General features: G+C 44.6%; 1 protein-coding gene across 2 annotated transcripts; it reads right to left on the bottom strand.

The window, feature by feature from the left end:
• Positions 1–333: 333 nt before the first annotated feature.
• LOC308666021 (cathepsin Z-like) lies at positions 334–14,102 on the bottom strand. Of its 2 annotated transcripts, XM_081324478.1 has the most exons (6): positions 13,751–14,095; positions 9,101–9,264; positions 7,376–7,555; positions 5,681–5,831; positions 4,865–5,027; positions 334–2,372 (listed from the first exon to the last, which is right to left on the bottom strand). In XM_081324478.1, exons 1-6 carry the CDS (start codon positions 13,891–13,893, stop codon positions 2,259–2,261), a joined length of 915 nt encoding a protein of 304 aa, XP_081180604.1. In that variant the 5' UTR covers positions 13,894–14,095; the 3' UTR covers positions 334–2,258. The 2 variants fall into 2 exon arrangements, with proteins under 2 accessions (XP_081180604.1, XP_081180603.1); XM_081324477.1 differs by lacking the exon at positions 334–2,372 and having other exon boundaries at positions 4,031–5,027; positions 13,751–14,102.
• Between the last annotated feature and the right edge of the window lie 683 nt (positions 14,103–14,785).

Here is a 14,785-nt window from a genome sequence, read left to right as displayed (position 1 = left end):
TGGCTTTGCTTATCAGAAGCTAGCTGGGAAGGTCACAAATAGCGACCACATGACCCGGGGACAGTGCAACCGTTTTAAATATGAGTCAGTTGCCAAATGTCCAAATTTTGATCACCTGACCGTGAGGGTGTTGTGGTCGTTAAGTGCCGTGGACCGGACATAGGTCACTTGTTTCGATGCAAATGAAACTTTGAATGGTTGCCTTTCATCCTAGGGTTCAGTCTATGCGTTTGCCACAGAGAGTAGGAAATTTGACATCCTTATTAGTTTCACATAATAAAATAAGTTAAGAAATCTGCCCCCAAATGTTACACATTTCAAAGAATTAAACAGGACTGGTTTATTTTTATTGATTGATTTTATTTCTATAGCTGCCCATCTCAACAAGTGACTTGGTAGCATACATCATAAAACCTTAAAATAATTTAAAAGTACAAAATATATATTGCACTAAGTCAGGGGTAGGCAACCTTGGCTCTTTTATGACTCGTGGACTTCAACTCCCAGACTTCCTGAGCCAGCATGGCTCAGCTTGGAAACTTCTCCCTTTCCCCTCAGCATGGCTGGCTCAGGAATTCTGGGGGTTGAAGTCGAGTCATAAAAGAGCCAAGGTTGCCTACCCCTGCACTAAGTAAACTGCTACTATGGATGTCAACATAGCCAGGAAATGGGGTCCTTAACACACTTGGTGTCCAAGCCTGGGCACACAATTTTACAGTTGTGAGAAGGCCAACTGTTGTGAGAGACCAACAGGGTTGAGGTCATCCTGATATCAGAAGGAAGAATCTTCTGGAGGGCAGAGAAGGCACATCTGCTTTCTGCCAGCTGACATTCCTTGACTAACAGGACCGGCCTGCCTGCCTGCCTGAATTGGATGGGTAGAAATGATTGGGAGATGGTGGTCCCTAAGGTAACTATTGTGTAGTGGGTTTGTAGGCAATGACCAGTCCAGTATGGTACAACGAAGTTTATTAAGTCAGAACTGTCAAAAACCAGCAAATGCCTGCAATTTATACTTTCCGCCTCTAGGGCATCAGCTAATTGCAACATTAACTCGCTCCCACCCAAACTTGAATTATTGCAGTTTCCCTCCAAAACAGTTGGAGGTACTTTTAAGTTTCACAACACATTAGTTCTTAATATATAACAGTAACCCAGCCCTAAACCACGTAGGGCTTCTAAGATGATAGCCAGTACCTTGAGTTCCACTTGGAAACACTGCTGGTAACCAATGCTACTCACAAAGCAAAGCATGTTCGACTATCCGATACCGTTTCCTCCCAGTGCAGCTGCATTCTCTACCAGTTGAAGCTTCAGAAGGCTCTTCAAGGGCAGCCCCATGTAAAGCTCAGTGCGGAAGAGAGGGCATGAGTGACTGAGCAAAGCCTCCCAATCCAGGAACTGGCACAGCAGGCACATCACCCTAAGGTGTGCAGAGGCCCTCCTGGCCATGGTTACCACCTGCTTTTCTAGCGGGAGCCATGAGACCAAGTGTCGCCCAAATACCCACAGCCACTCTGTCTTGTTTAGCCCATTGCACCTCATCCAGACCCTTACAGCTTCCAAGCATTGAGATAGGAAATACATGGCATCGTTCAGGCAGCCCAGAGTAGAGATAGAAAGCTGGGTATATTCACATTGATACCTTACCGCAAACCGTTGGATTACCTCACCTTGCGGCCTCATGTATGTTTGAAGTAGGAGAGAAAAGAGAACTGATCCTTGGGACATCCCACACATTAGGGGCTGTGGGCTAGATCTTCCCCCTCCCCCAACTTCGACTGAAACTGATCCCAGAGGAAGGAGAAGAACCAAGCCAAGGCAGTGCCACTCATTCTCAACTTTTGAAGCCAGTCTAGAAGGAGGCCATAATCGATGGTATTGAAGGCTGTTGAGATGTGATTTTGATTCTATGCCTCTGGGAGTGGGAAAACCCCCCCACACACACACACTGCCTGAAGAGGTCATCTAAGAGCCCTCAGATGCAGTCTCGGTCCCATAATCCGGCCCAAACCCTGACTGAAAAGGATCAAGGTTAAATCACAGCTTGCTTCCATTTGAAAAACAGTGCCAGGTTTTCTCAGCACAATCAGTACGTTCCTTTTGATAGTTTATGCAAAATCTTTTAATAAAAAAAGAAGAAGATTGAAACCTCAGTTTAATTACCAGTCCATATGTAGCCAGCCAATCCTGCAGAAAGCAATTTTCCCTTTCAAAAATAAACAACTGGTTGAAAAATTGAATTCTGGCAGTAGAATTCAAGGTACGATGGGGTCTCCATAGGTGCACGCGTCTTCAACAGCCAGATTATAGTCTGCTCCTTTCCCACCTTTATATGCACTTGTCACAATGCGCAGCCAACCTTTTTCACCCTGGAATTAGGAACATAGGGCACGTCACAAAGAATTCTGGCCCAACCCTTGCTCTCATTTTACAGCTCTGTTAAAAAAAATGCCATTTAAGCCTTGATTGGGTATGGACTTGAGAAAAAGGTGCTGTCAGAATCCATTTATATCATATTCATAAATGGAATGTTTCAAACATATCCCATGGATTCTGCCATCTCCCGAAGAGAAGAGGATAGATGTGTATTGAACCGGCAATAGGCATTTCAAAGGAAAGGAGAAGCCTTTTGAACTGGGGAAACAAAAGGGGGGGCTAGCATCTGGTTTTTGTCACGGTAGACAGCAATAAACAAAAGGGTCCTAACTTCCTTTTTCCCACGAGATGGATGATACGAGAGGAAGGATGGGGGACTGACCAAATGGGGATTAAGGGGGGTTAAACCGGGAACTCTTTATAAGGGTTTACATCGTGGAAATATTAAGCCCTGTCTCATTTCCTACAACCAAGCATGTCATAGTAAAGATTCCTTTTGGACTAAAAATTTGACTCCAAGAGTTTTTGTCTTCCTAAGACGTGGTTTGGGGTGGGTCCTGACAGGTGCCAACAATGCAATGGTGCAGGATCTGCCCCACTGTTCCTTATCTTTTGGTGGTGAGCCGGAATATCCAGATGAACTGGGATCGAGATCTCCTTGTGCCTCCCTTGCTCAGACTATTGCTTTTTGTGATGGAATGTAATAAGGAAGTGGACCCCCCGGAGGGAGGGGTGGCATTCCAGAGGAGTAAGAGGCAACTCAGCCCAGATGTTCTGGTCTGAGAGAAAGAGGATGAAGAAAGCCCCTCCCTAATATTTCACAAAGAATATTGTACAGGCAGATGGCAGAGTCTTTAGTCTGGCAAGATTTTTGTCTATGGGCATGAAACAATAAAGAAATTGGCTTGGAAGAATCAATATGGGCCATTCTTGGTTTCGAGCCTGACAGCATTGCTGCATTTGAATTGCATAGCTCTCCTTGACCACAATTCCGCCAGAACGCTTGTGAGGAGATCTGGTGTCCATGAGGACGGGGATATCATTCTGAAGGTCCTCTTGAAGCAACACAGCGGATAAAGTAGGTCCTGCCATGTCTCCTGGTGGCTTCTTTCAGCTTCAGTGCTTAACAAAGTCATGAGGAGCTGGGAAACCCTGAGAGTTGGTTGCCACTCAAGAGATAATATTGGCCTAAACCAGGGGTAGGCAACCTTGGCTCTTTTATGATTTGTGGACTTCAACTCCCAGAATTCCTGAACCATCCATGCTAGCTCAGGAATTCTGGTAGTTGAAGTCCACAAGTCATAAAAGAGCCAAGGTTGCCCACCCCTGGCCTAAACAGACCCATCATCTGGCCCTACAAAAGTTCTCAAATTCCAGCATTGCCCAACAACTCCATTTCCTCGTATTATATTTTCCATGCTTTTCATAAAAAGGCATTTGTGAAATTCAGAGGAACATCTCTCTTACTTAAGGAATCACTGAATGCAACTAACATGGAGGAGAATCCTGCAGGATTCATGGGAATTAATTAAAGCAGCACTAGGGCTAATGCAAGGTAGTGGTGGGCCAAGTCAGGGCTACATTTATAGATCCCGTATGGATTTAAATTTCTGTCTTGCCAAAGAATTCTGCTCTTGTATCACGGGATAATCAATGGCTCTTCCACCAATGCAAGAACTTCTCACTAGAGGTGTTTAGAAGAAGTGAAGGATGAGGGTGTGAAAATATCAAGATAGCCTTTTAATCGTGATTAAGGCCATGCCTCTTTCTGGAGTGGGTTTGGATTTTGTGATCGCAACTGCCATCTTCAGTTTTTGCACACTCATAATACACACACACACACACACACCTTTGTGGACATTCCTGCTCCTCACCTATCTACAGTTGCATTCTGGTTTCTATGCTACTGAGGATTTCTCATTCAAGAGACAAAAGCTACAGTTTGAGTGCTGTACTGAGATCACACACTAACATGCCCTGATGGAGATCAGATCAAATACTAAAACTTTTAATTTCATTTAAATTTGCTGTATCTTGACTTTCTTGGCGTGTATTTAAGCATTTCCCTCTTTGGTCACATTCAGAATTACTGTTTGCTTAAAACTTTTGCAGGTCTCCATAGGTGACAACTGAGAGCTTGGAAGAGTTTATGAAGATTAAAAACATCCTCTGCCCTGAAGTGAAACATATCACTCTTAACAACCCTCAAGTTATTTTTTCCTTAAAATAAAGTTCTTGCCTCTGTTATTTTTTTTCCCTTAAAAGATCTTGCTTCTGTTATTTTTTTCCTTAAAAGAAAGATCTTGCCTCTGTTATTTTTTCCTTAAAAGAAAGATCTTGCTTGTTATTTTTTTTCCTTAAAAGATCTTCCATCTGTTATTTTTTTCCTTAAAAGTAAGATCTTCCATCTGTTATTTTTTTTCCTTAAACGAAAGATCTTCCATCTGTTTTTTTTCCTTAAAAGAAAGATCTTGCTTCTGCTTACCCATGGCTCTCCCCACGAGTTGCGGACAATCCAGTATTCAGTTCCACCTTCCACACCCCAACCAGCCACAGAGATAATGTGGTTGATGAAAGATTCAGACTGATATTCAGCATAAATTCCTCCGGTGTAGTTGTCCAGGCCTGGGGTAGCCATGATCCCACAACTGTTTAAATTACAGGAAATTAGAAGGTTAGCAAAGCAAACAAGGCTGAAATGGGTGCAGTTATCACAGAAGTGAAGAGTTCCCAACTAGTTACAAAATTAGCTAGGTGGGCTCAAGTAACACATCATGCGCAATAAAACTCGCTGTGAACCAATCATGGATTTGAATACACCTAGAAGAGAAATTGATCCTATGAATTTCTGTTGAGGTATAAGCTCTGTCTCATGTTTGAGCAGCTCATCACCAGGAGATTATACAGTCTTCCCCATATATGGTCCATGAATGCCCTCAAAGTCCTAATGCTGTTTTTTTTCCGGGGGGGGGGGGAAATAGAACAAAATAGGCCAAATTCCATCCCCCACCCCCACACTGGACATTAGTACCAGACAGCGCTACTAGACTCCACCTTTAGGGACTTAAATAAATAAAATAATGGGACAGGCTTTTCCTGTTGGTAGCAGAGGAATTCTGGGAGTTGAAGTCCACACATCTTAAAGTTGCCAAAGGTAGGAAACATGGCTTTAAATAATTTCCTCTCCTCCAGCTATCCACATCTACTTCAATCACATGACTTCACTAGCCACACCCCCTGGGAAGGAAAGAAAAATTAAATGAATCAGTCTGAGCCATAAAACTTATGCCCACTCCCGTACCTGATTGGTCCATTTGCATAGATTTCCGCCATCATCTTCTCTCGACCGCTCACAGTTCCATAATCACCCACTTTCCACAGGGTGTAGTTTTTTATCACGTGGCATTCCCCGAAGGTTGTGCATGTACCACATTGGTTAAATTTCTTGCATGCTTCAAAAACAATTGCACAAGATTAATGGAAACACATAGCCTACTGCAGGTAGTCCTCAACTTATGACCACAATTGAGTTCAAAATTTCTGTTGCTAAGCATGACAGTTGTTGAGTGGATTTTGCCACATATTACTTCTTTTCTTGCCATTGTGGTTTAGGGAATCACTACAGTTGTTAAGGTCGTAACATGGTTGTTAAATGAATCTGGCTTCCCCATTGACTTTGCTTGTCAGAAGGTCGCAAAAGGGGATCTAATGAGCCTGGGACACTGCAACCATCATAAATCTGAGTCAGTTACCAAGTGTCTGAAATCTGATCATGTGACCATGGGGAGGTTACATCAGTCATAAGTGTGGAAAAGAGTCACATTTTTCAGTGATGTTGAAATTTCAGTCACTTGCAAATCGAGGAACACCTGTACTTTCACATTTACTTCCGGTTTTGAACAAAAAACACTTGTTGAGGAAAATAAACTTTTTTTTAACAACCGTCCTGTTTGCTTAATGACTGCCACAAAAAAAGGTTGTAAAATTGGGCATGGTGACCTGCTCAATGACCACCACAACCTACGACTGTAACTCTAGGCTCAATCATGATTGTAAGTCAAGAACTACCTGTATCTAATTGAAGCAGGGCATTGGGTGGAAGGGATGGTTGCACAGTACCAAAATTTCTTTCCACAGTCTAATTGTGTTGCTGCACTCATTCTAGATTCACTATGAAGCAGCACAATGTACATTCAATGTTTTATGTGCTTGAGGGCAGTTTTGTAATCAGCATGGCTACCTATAATGGATATGAACTAACTCCAGGCAATTGGGAAGGGGTTTACTTAAACAACACAGACATTTGTCTATGGAGATTCTCAGTCATCCAGATCAACAGAGAGGGAGGGATACAACATCATCTATCTCCAGTCTACAACACAGTCCTTTCAGCGGTTCCAAGAAGGCTCCACACCCATTTGCACCACTCAGGTGACTCTGAGGACACAGATAAGCCTCAACAACTCTCTAAAAGAATGCAAATGACCAGCTGTCTGCAAGGAGTATAAATCCTGCCATTCCCCACCATCCAGTCAGAGCTGAAGAAGCTTCTTGCATGAGAAGCAAACTCTTTAAAGGAAAAACAAGAAAGTCCAGTTGCCTCGTGAAAAGGCCTCTTCGGAACACAGACATTTGTAAGCTAATAGCCAAATTGTCTGTAGGTCGTAACCTTTGTGGACGTATTAGCCAAGATCAACAATATATATTTATTTTTTTAGTGACCATTAATATAGCTGTCCAATGAGTTTGTTAGGGAAAAACAGAAGTCATACTCCAAGACATTGGCAAAATATCCTGTTGGAGAAAATATTCTGAAATTTTCACCAACCTTTGTGAAATTGGGGTAATCGTAATTGCCATTTCTTAGAAGTAACGATCACAGGCTTATTCCATTAGATGAGGTACATGGGCTAGTAAATGTTTGTATCCATTGCAAGGCTGATACAAATGGTGGATGGTTAAAATTCTCTCCCCTTTGTGCTCTGATCATACATACCTTGGTCTTTAGCTTGATAATTGTTGCATGTTTCATCCGGGATGCCGTGTTCATGAGCATATTGCCACACAGCACCGTCATCCCCACCTTCACAAGATCCAGCATTGGCACAGTCGATCACATTTTGAACAGAGAGATACGCCGAGGGCCAGGCCCCTTTCTTCTTGATGTTTATGCGATCTAAGAGAGAGAGACTAAGCTTTGAATAACAAAAACAGTAGTCCTTCTAAGCCACAGACCAAGTTCCCACAACGTGCTAAGGCAAAATATTTTCCTTTGAAGTCCTTGGTGCTCTCTGAGCTTGGTTGTTTTCTTGCAAACATTTCATTACCCAGCTATGTAACATCATTGGTGCATATGTTTCTTTGACTTTGGCTTGGTGTGTTTTCTGAACTCAGCCACGGTTTGTGGTTTCCTATGCCAGGCCAACCCAGACCACTTTTACTGTGATTTATTTGCAATCTATAATTCAGCAATTTATGACTTAATTCAAACCTAGTCATGAAATACAGATTGTCCATGTCTGATTTATGAGATACAGGAGACAAGTGATCCTCTGTTTCCTTTTGGACCAGACCTTACATTCCAATAAAAAAAACCAAAAATGGATCCTAGAAACCTGCTATTTGTTCTATAAAGCGACCCCATGAATTCCTTCCGTTTTAAATCTCAAGTGTTCTTCAATTTTTCTCTTCAATAATACCATTCTGGCCAATTTAGTCCTTTGTCACAATAATTTCCCATTGTCCATTGTCTTTTAATATGGCAAAACCTGGGCTGAGAACTTGAGCAATTTTGAACCTGATTAGTACTTATGCTACAACAAAAAGATCCCAGTGGATGACAGTGAGAAACGGCTTCCATGCCACTGCTAAGAATGCAATAGCAATAGCAATAGCACTTTACAGCCCTCTCTAAGTGGTTTACAGAGTCAGCATATTGCCCCAACCATCTGTGTCCTCATTTTACTGACCTTGGAAGGATGAGTCAACCTTGAGCCAATGAGAATCAAACTGCTGGCAGTAGCAGAATTAGCCTGCAATACTGCATTCTAGCCACTGCACCACCATGGTGCTATCTAAGCGATATGGATGTGGATCTGAATATCTGTGGAGATTCTCAGTCATCCAGGTCACAGTTGTCCCAAAGTTGCTTTTCCAAGAGGCAACTGGACTTTCTTGTTTTTCTATGAAGACATTTTGCTTCTCAGCCAAAAGGCTTTTTCAGCTCTGACTAGATGGGGGGGAATGGAAGAATCCCACCGTCAGGTCAGAGCTGAAGAAGCTTCTTGGATGAGAAGTAAAACGTCTTCAAAGAAAAACAAAAAAGTCCAGTTGCCTCGTGAAACAGCAACTTTGGGACATGTGGATGTGAAATTACCAGGAATTGAACTCAGCTTGAAGGAGAACTCAGTTTGAAGGAGAACTCAATTGAACTCAGCTTGAAGGAGAACTCAGTTCTCAGGAGGCAGAGAACTACACAACCAACTTAGAGATATCGCCAATGAATAAGCTCCACAGCTCTCATACAGTATTGCCCAACCTCAAAAGGCACACCACGCTTTCAAATGAAAACACTTAATTTGATTTGAAAGGCAGATTGTGATGTGAGGTGTAGTGACTAAGATTTATTTTAAAAAAATCTATGCATTTCCTCCTTTAGGAGGGAGGAAGACTTGTGATTCTCAATGCTCGGAGGAAGGTATAACCAGTCGGTGTCCCATACCCGCGAAGGCACTGGTGCTGCCGTGAGCCCAACATGATCCACAATACTGGGGAATGTGCTGGTTTCGAGTGGTGCTTGCATAATTGACTCCATCTCTGCTTCTCCAGTCCCAACTCTTGGGCAACTTAGAGATATCCAAATATTCATGCGGACGAGGATAGGTTCTTTTGGGGAAAAGAATAAAGAAAGTTAACTTTCTGTGAGCAAGGTTCAGAAGGCTATGGGACTAAAAAGTTTCATTTAGCATTTGAATAAGTAGCAGATATAATGTATAACTAGCTTGTAATCATTTTACTAGAGTTAAAGTGCGATAGAATTTAATATTTTATAGTTGTTTGCATATTTTAGATTATGTTTGTTTGTATTTTTATACCCTGTATTTTGCTCTGGGAAGTCGGGGAGGGGGGAGGGGAGGGTTGGGGAGAGGGGAGGGGGAGGGGGGGTTGTATTCAAAAATGTATTGTAAAACTTTTCAATTAAAAAAAAGAAGGCTATTTCTCAGTGCTTGCTTTGATTTATGACCAAGTCTAAGCCAGTTTGAACAGCTTACATAATTCCCACTTCATCTGGTTCATTGACTGTTTGTGAAATAACTTAGGCAGAAAGCAAGTGACTTGATCACGAGATGCCTTTTTTCCTCAGAATTCTGATGACCTCATCTGTTTTCTAAAGTTTTCAGATGGACTTTGTTCTCTTGCCTGTTTTGCAAAACTCCGGAAGGGGGAGGGGTACACCTTGGAACAGCAAAATTTTAACGTATCAAAATTTGCAAGAGGATAGAAACAAGAGGGGTCACCTTCCCCACTGGCCTACTCCAGGATGAGACTTTGGGAAAAAGTGCAAAGAAAAGAAACTAAAATGATTAAGGGCTTGGAGACAAAAAAAACATTTGCAGGAATTGGCTACGGCCAGTTTAGAGAAAAGAAGGACTAGCAGGGACATGATAGCAGTATTCCAGCTTTTGAGGGGCTGTCACAAAGAAGAGGGGGGTCCAATTATTTCCCAAAGCACCAGAATGCAAGACAAGAAAAAATGGATGGAAACTAATCAAGGAGAGAAGCAACCTGGAATTAAGGAGAAACTTCCTAACAGTGAGAACAATTAACCAGTGGAACCACTTGCCTTCAGACACTGGGGGCGCTTCATCACTGGGGGCTTTTAAGAAGAGACTGGACAGTCACTTGTCTAAAATGGTAAGGGATGTCCTGCTTGAGCAGGAGGCTGAACTAGAAGACCTCCAAGGTCCATTCCAGCTTTATTCTGATTGATTGATGTCTTGAATTATATTACCCATAATACTCAGCAGCCATGCTGGCTGAGAAAGATAGGAAGTATAGTTTAATTATCCTGAAGAGGAGAAACAAGCTGCAATGCATTGTGTATGTAATTAACAGTGTACAACTCAGAAGGATCATTAGGGACAAATATATGTGTCATGGTCCCAAGGAGACCAAGCCTGCTTGGTAGACACAGGGCATTTGACAGACATTAGGGAAGGACCTCTTCTTTCAAGAAAGCTAATATATGAAATTCTAGGGTGTGGCTGCTTTGCATTCTGATGATTCTCATGAATTAGCAGTTTCTTAGGAATCCCTCTTCTCCATTTTTGTTCCCATAAATTATTACAGGTAGTTCTTGACTGACAACCATTCATTTCGTGACTAAAGTTACAGTGGCACTGAAAAACATGACTATTTTTCACACTTAACGACCACTGCGGCGTCCCCATGGTCACGTAATCAAAATTTGGCTGCTTGGAAATTGGTTCCCATTTAGGAGGGTTGCAGTGCCCCAGGGTCATGTGATCACCTGTTGTGACCTTCTGACAAGCAAAGTCAATGGGGAAGCCAGATTCGCTTAACAACCACACTACTAATTTAACTGCAGTGATTTACCTAGCAACCGTGTCATAAAATGTGGCAAAACTTACTTAACTGTCTCGTTTTGCAACAGAGACTTTGAGCTCTATTCTCGACATAGGTTGAGGACTATCTGTACTGTAGAGAGTGTTAAATGTTGAATACCCTCATCAACAAATGCCAAAACGATGTGATCAGGTATTACTCTTTGCCTGAAGATCAGATGCTAGTCTAAAATCTCAGTCTTGTCTGTGTTCTGCTTGGGCTGACTGTCCAAATGTTCTTACCCAACATCTTTTTTCTGTGATTATGTTAACGTCAGCTGTTCCCAGACCACAAATGAGAGTCAGTCTTGGCTGCACAGCTATTGATGTAGCATTTCCTTCCATATTTAGCCATCATCTAAGGCAGGGGTGTCAAACTGCTGGCCCGCGGGCCGGATGCATCATAGCAAAACTGCACCCACCCTATTGCCGGCAATGGCAAAAAAGTCGCGATAAGTTGCGACGTCATGTGACATTGTGAGTTTGACGCCCCTGATCTAAGGGCTCAACCTCAAGGTATACACAGTTGTTTCCTAATACCTGGAGAGAAATAAGGTGAGAACCCTGACCTGGAACAAGGGGCAAGAGAGCCAGTTTCAGACTGGATAGTTTTTTTGCGGATAGCAAGGATTGGTTGAGAGAACTATAAACTGGAGGTGGAGAGATGCCCTTAGTAAACTTTGCAGTTATCAAGTTTTTAACTGCTATTTTATATTTCAACTTACAAGAAGCTGCCTTTTGTTATGGATCCATCCAGCACTGAGCCACATCTCCAGCATTTTTTTCCCCCACCCTGGGCAATTTCAAGATGTGTGGACAACTCACAGAATTCCTCAGGTGCCGGGTGAATTTCCCCATATTGGCTGTGGAATTCTGGGAGTTGAACTCCACACATCTTAAAGTTGCCCAGGTTGAGAAATTGATCCACACTGATCAGCACAAAGAATCCAGGTTTTTAGGCAGAACATTTGCCTAGTTCGGAGATGTCACAGAAATAATTTCAGATTCGATCCCTTTACAAATTTCAGAATTTTTTTATGTGCAGTGCACTGCACTTTGCTGCTGAGCCCCAATCTGACCCAGAAGCAAAAAGCCCTTTCTGCTAATTCCCTCTCTCTTTCCCACGTGTACAACCGGATTTATTTTAAATCACAGTTGTTTCCCAAGATACTCGGAAAGTTGTACAAAGGATTACCTTTTTTCTTTTTTAACCTTTTCTCTGTAAGTTGGAGACCCAACGGTTGCAGAACCCGGCTAGGCAATTTCAGGGTCACGTAAGGTGGTATGAACCCAGGTTGAAACGGTGCCACCTTCCCGGTTAAGACATCCGCTTAGCGAAAACAGCTTTGTTGGACCGGCCATGGTTCGTCCGTTGCGCCCAAACAGCCGCTGCAGCCGACATTCCCCACCACGTTCTCTCCCCCTCCCCATGTTCTCCTCCGGGAACATCCAAAGCCCGAAAAGCGAGGGAGGCTCCCAGGCCACTGGGAAAAAAAAATCCTATGGGTTTGTCCCAAGCCCGCTGAGCGGAGATCTCAGCCTCTCCACTCTCCATCCAGCCGCTGCTTCGGGATCGCCCACGTCCCCCACAGCGAGGACAGATGCTGAGGGACCGGCAAGAGCAGGGGTCTTCAAACTTGGCCCTTTTATGACTTGTGGACTTCAACTCCCAGAATTCTGGGAGTTGAAGTCCACAAGTCATAAAAGGGCCAAGTTTGAAGACCCCTGGGCAAGAGGATGGCCGGACGGGGCTGGCATACCCAACACACGCTCCAACGTTGGTAATTTGCAAGAAACTCCCTTTGTCTGAAATGGTCTAGGCCGGGTGTCCTGCCTGAGCAAGGGGGGCTGGACTAGAAGACCTCCAAGGTCCCTTCCAACTCTTCTGTTATACCTGCCTCCCCCTGCCTATAACCTCCAGTGGCGCCAGATCACCGCCCCAATTCCATGCCGGTTGGGAATTATTTATTATTTATTTATTTTATTTTAATTCCATTTATATCCCGCCCTTCTCCGAAGACTCAGGGCGGCTTACAAGCTTAGCAGTAGCCTTCATTCTATGTCTATGCCTGCTTATTAGGGCTTTCACACACACACACACCCAAGCGGCATTATTACAAAGTCAGCTTAATTGCCCCCAACAATCTGGGTCCTCTGCGTTTTGCAATTCTGTTGTTGTTGTTGTTAGTTGCGAAGTCGTGTCCGACCCATCGCGACCCTATGGACAATGTTCCTCCAGGCTTTCCTGTCCTCTACCATCTTCTGGAGTCCATTTAAGCTCATGCCTACTGCTTCAGTAACTCCATCCAGCCACCTCATTCTCTGTCGTCCCCTTCTTCTATTGCCCTCAATCTTTCCCAGCATTAGACTCTTCTCCAGTGAGTCCTTCCTTCTCATTAGATGGCCAAAGTATTTGAGTTTTAGCTTCAGGATCTGGCCTTCTAAAGAGCAGTCAGGGTTGATCTCCTCTAGAACTGACCGGTTTGATCGCCTTGCAGTCCAAGGGACTTTGCAATTCTAATGCATTCCAATTGCTCTGACCGGGGAAAAGCTACTCTCCAGCTCCCGCATTCTCGGGCTCCCGCTTTCCTCGGACCTTGACAATTCCGGGAAAGCCCTTCCGACCGGCTCAGCCGAGTTTCCACCCCCCCCCCTCCTCCCCGCCCCGCACCACCAAAGGCATCCCTTCTCCCGCCTTCCCGCCGACGCATCCCGCAGCTGGAGCGATTGCGCCTCTCGGCTTTTACCGGACTCCGGGGAGGTTGCGCGGAAGCGGCTTGTAGCAGCTCTGCCCTTCTTGGAAGTAGAGGCCGGCGGCGTCCACGCAAGCCGCCGCCAGCAGCCCCGGCAGGAGCCAGAGGGCGAGCCAGGAGAGGTCGCGCCCGGCCATGGCAAATCCCCTGCTCAGCTTGAGGCCGACGCCGCCTCTCTTGCCAGAGTCGCTGGGAAAGGAGCGCGCAAGAGCCGGGCGGCACCTCCGTGCTTTGCCCGCAGGGCGGAAGGTCTGCGCCCCGCGCTGCCGCAGTGGGGAGAGAGAGATAGCAAAAGGCCCGTGGAGGCGGCGACGTCATGGGGGACGAAAAAAGCAGCCGCCCCGCCTCGGCTCGCTGCAGGTAGGTAGGCCGGCCGACGGGTTTGCCCGGGATTGCGAGAGCGGGAACGGTTGCGAAAGAGGAAACAATCAGGCGGCTCCTCGTGACTCGGCGGCGGAGACGCGCCGGAGGCCACTGGGCAGTCGCGGCCGAGGCGCTCAACGGGCCAGCGTGGCGGTCGGAGCCTCGGAGGAGCCGTCCCGTTCGGGCCCGACGTGTGCCCCGGGCTGCCGGTTTCCTTTCGGGTCGGCTGTTTAGCCTGGTAATAAGATAGTCCTTGACTTAGGACAATTGGGACCAGAATTAATGTTGCTAAGCAAGGTGGTTAATGAATTGCCAAGGTTAGGCAAATCACTGCAGTTGATAAGTGAATCATGCTGTCATTAAGTGAGTCTGGCTTTCCCCACTGTCTTTGCTTATAGGAAACCAACTGGGGAATGACGATCGCAGAACCCTAGGATACTGCAACCATTATAAATATGTGCCAGTTGCCAAATGCCCAAATTATGACTATAGGAGTATTATGAAGGTCATAAGTTTAAAGTCATGTCACGGTTTTTCAGGTCCTTCATAACTTTGAAGGATCACTAAATGAATGGTTGTATGTAGAGGAGTATCTGTGCGGACTTTTAAAAATTGCTTAAATCCCAGAAGCGTTGTGTCTGGTACTTAAAGTTTAACATATTGTGC

The sequence above is a fragment of the Vipera berus genome (genome assembly GCF_964194415.1).
Source record: "Vipera berus genome assembly, chromosome: 3".
In the NCBI taxonomy this organism is placed as follows: Eukaryota; Metazoa; Chordata; class Lepidosauria; order Squamata; family Viperidae; genus Vipera; species Vipera berus.
The sequence above is the reverse complement of the archived record's forward strand: the minus strand, read 5'-3'. Positions and strand labels throughout refer to the sequence as shown.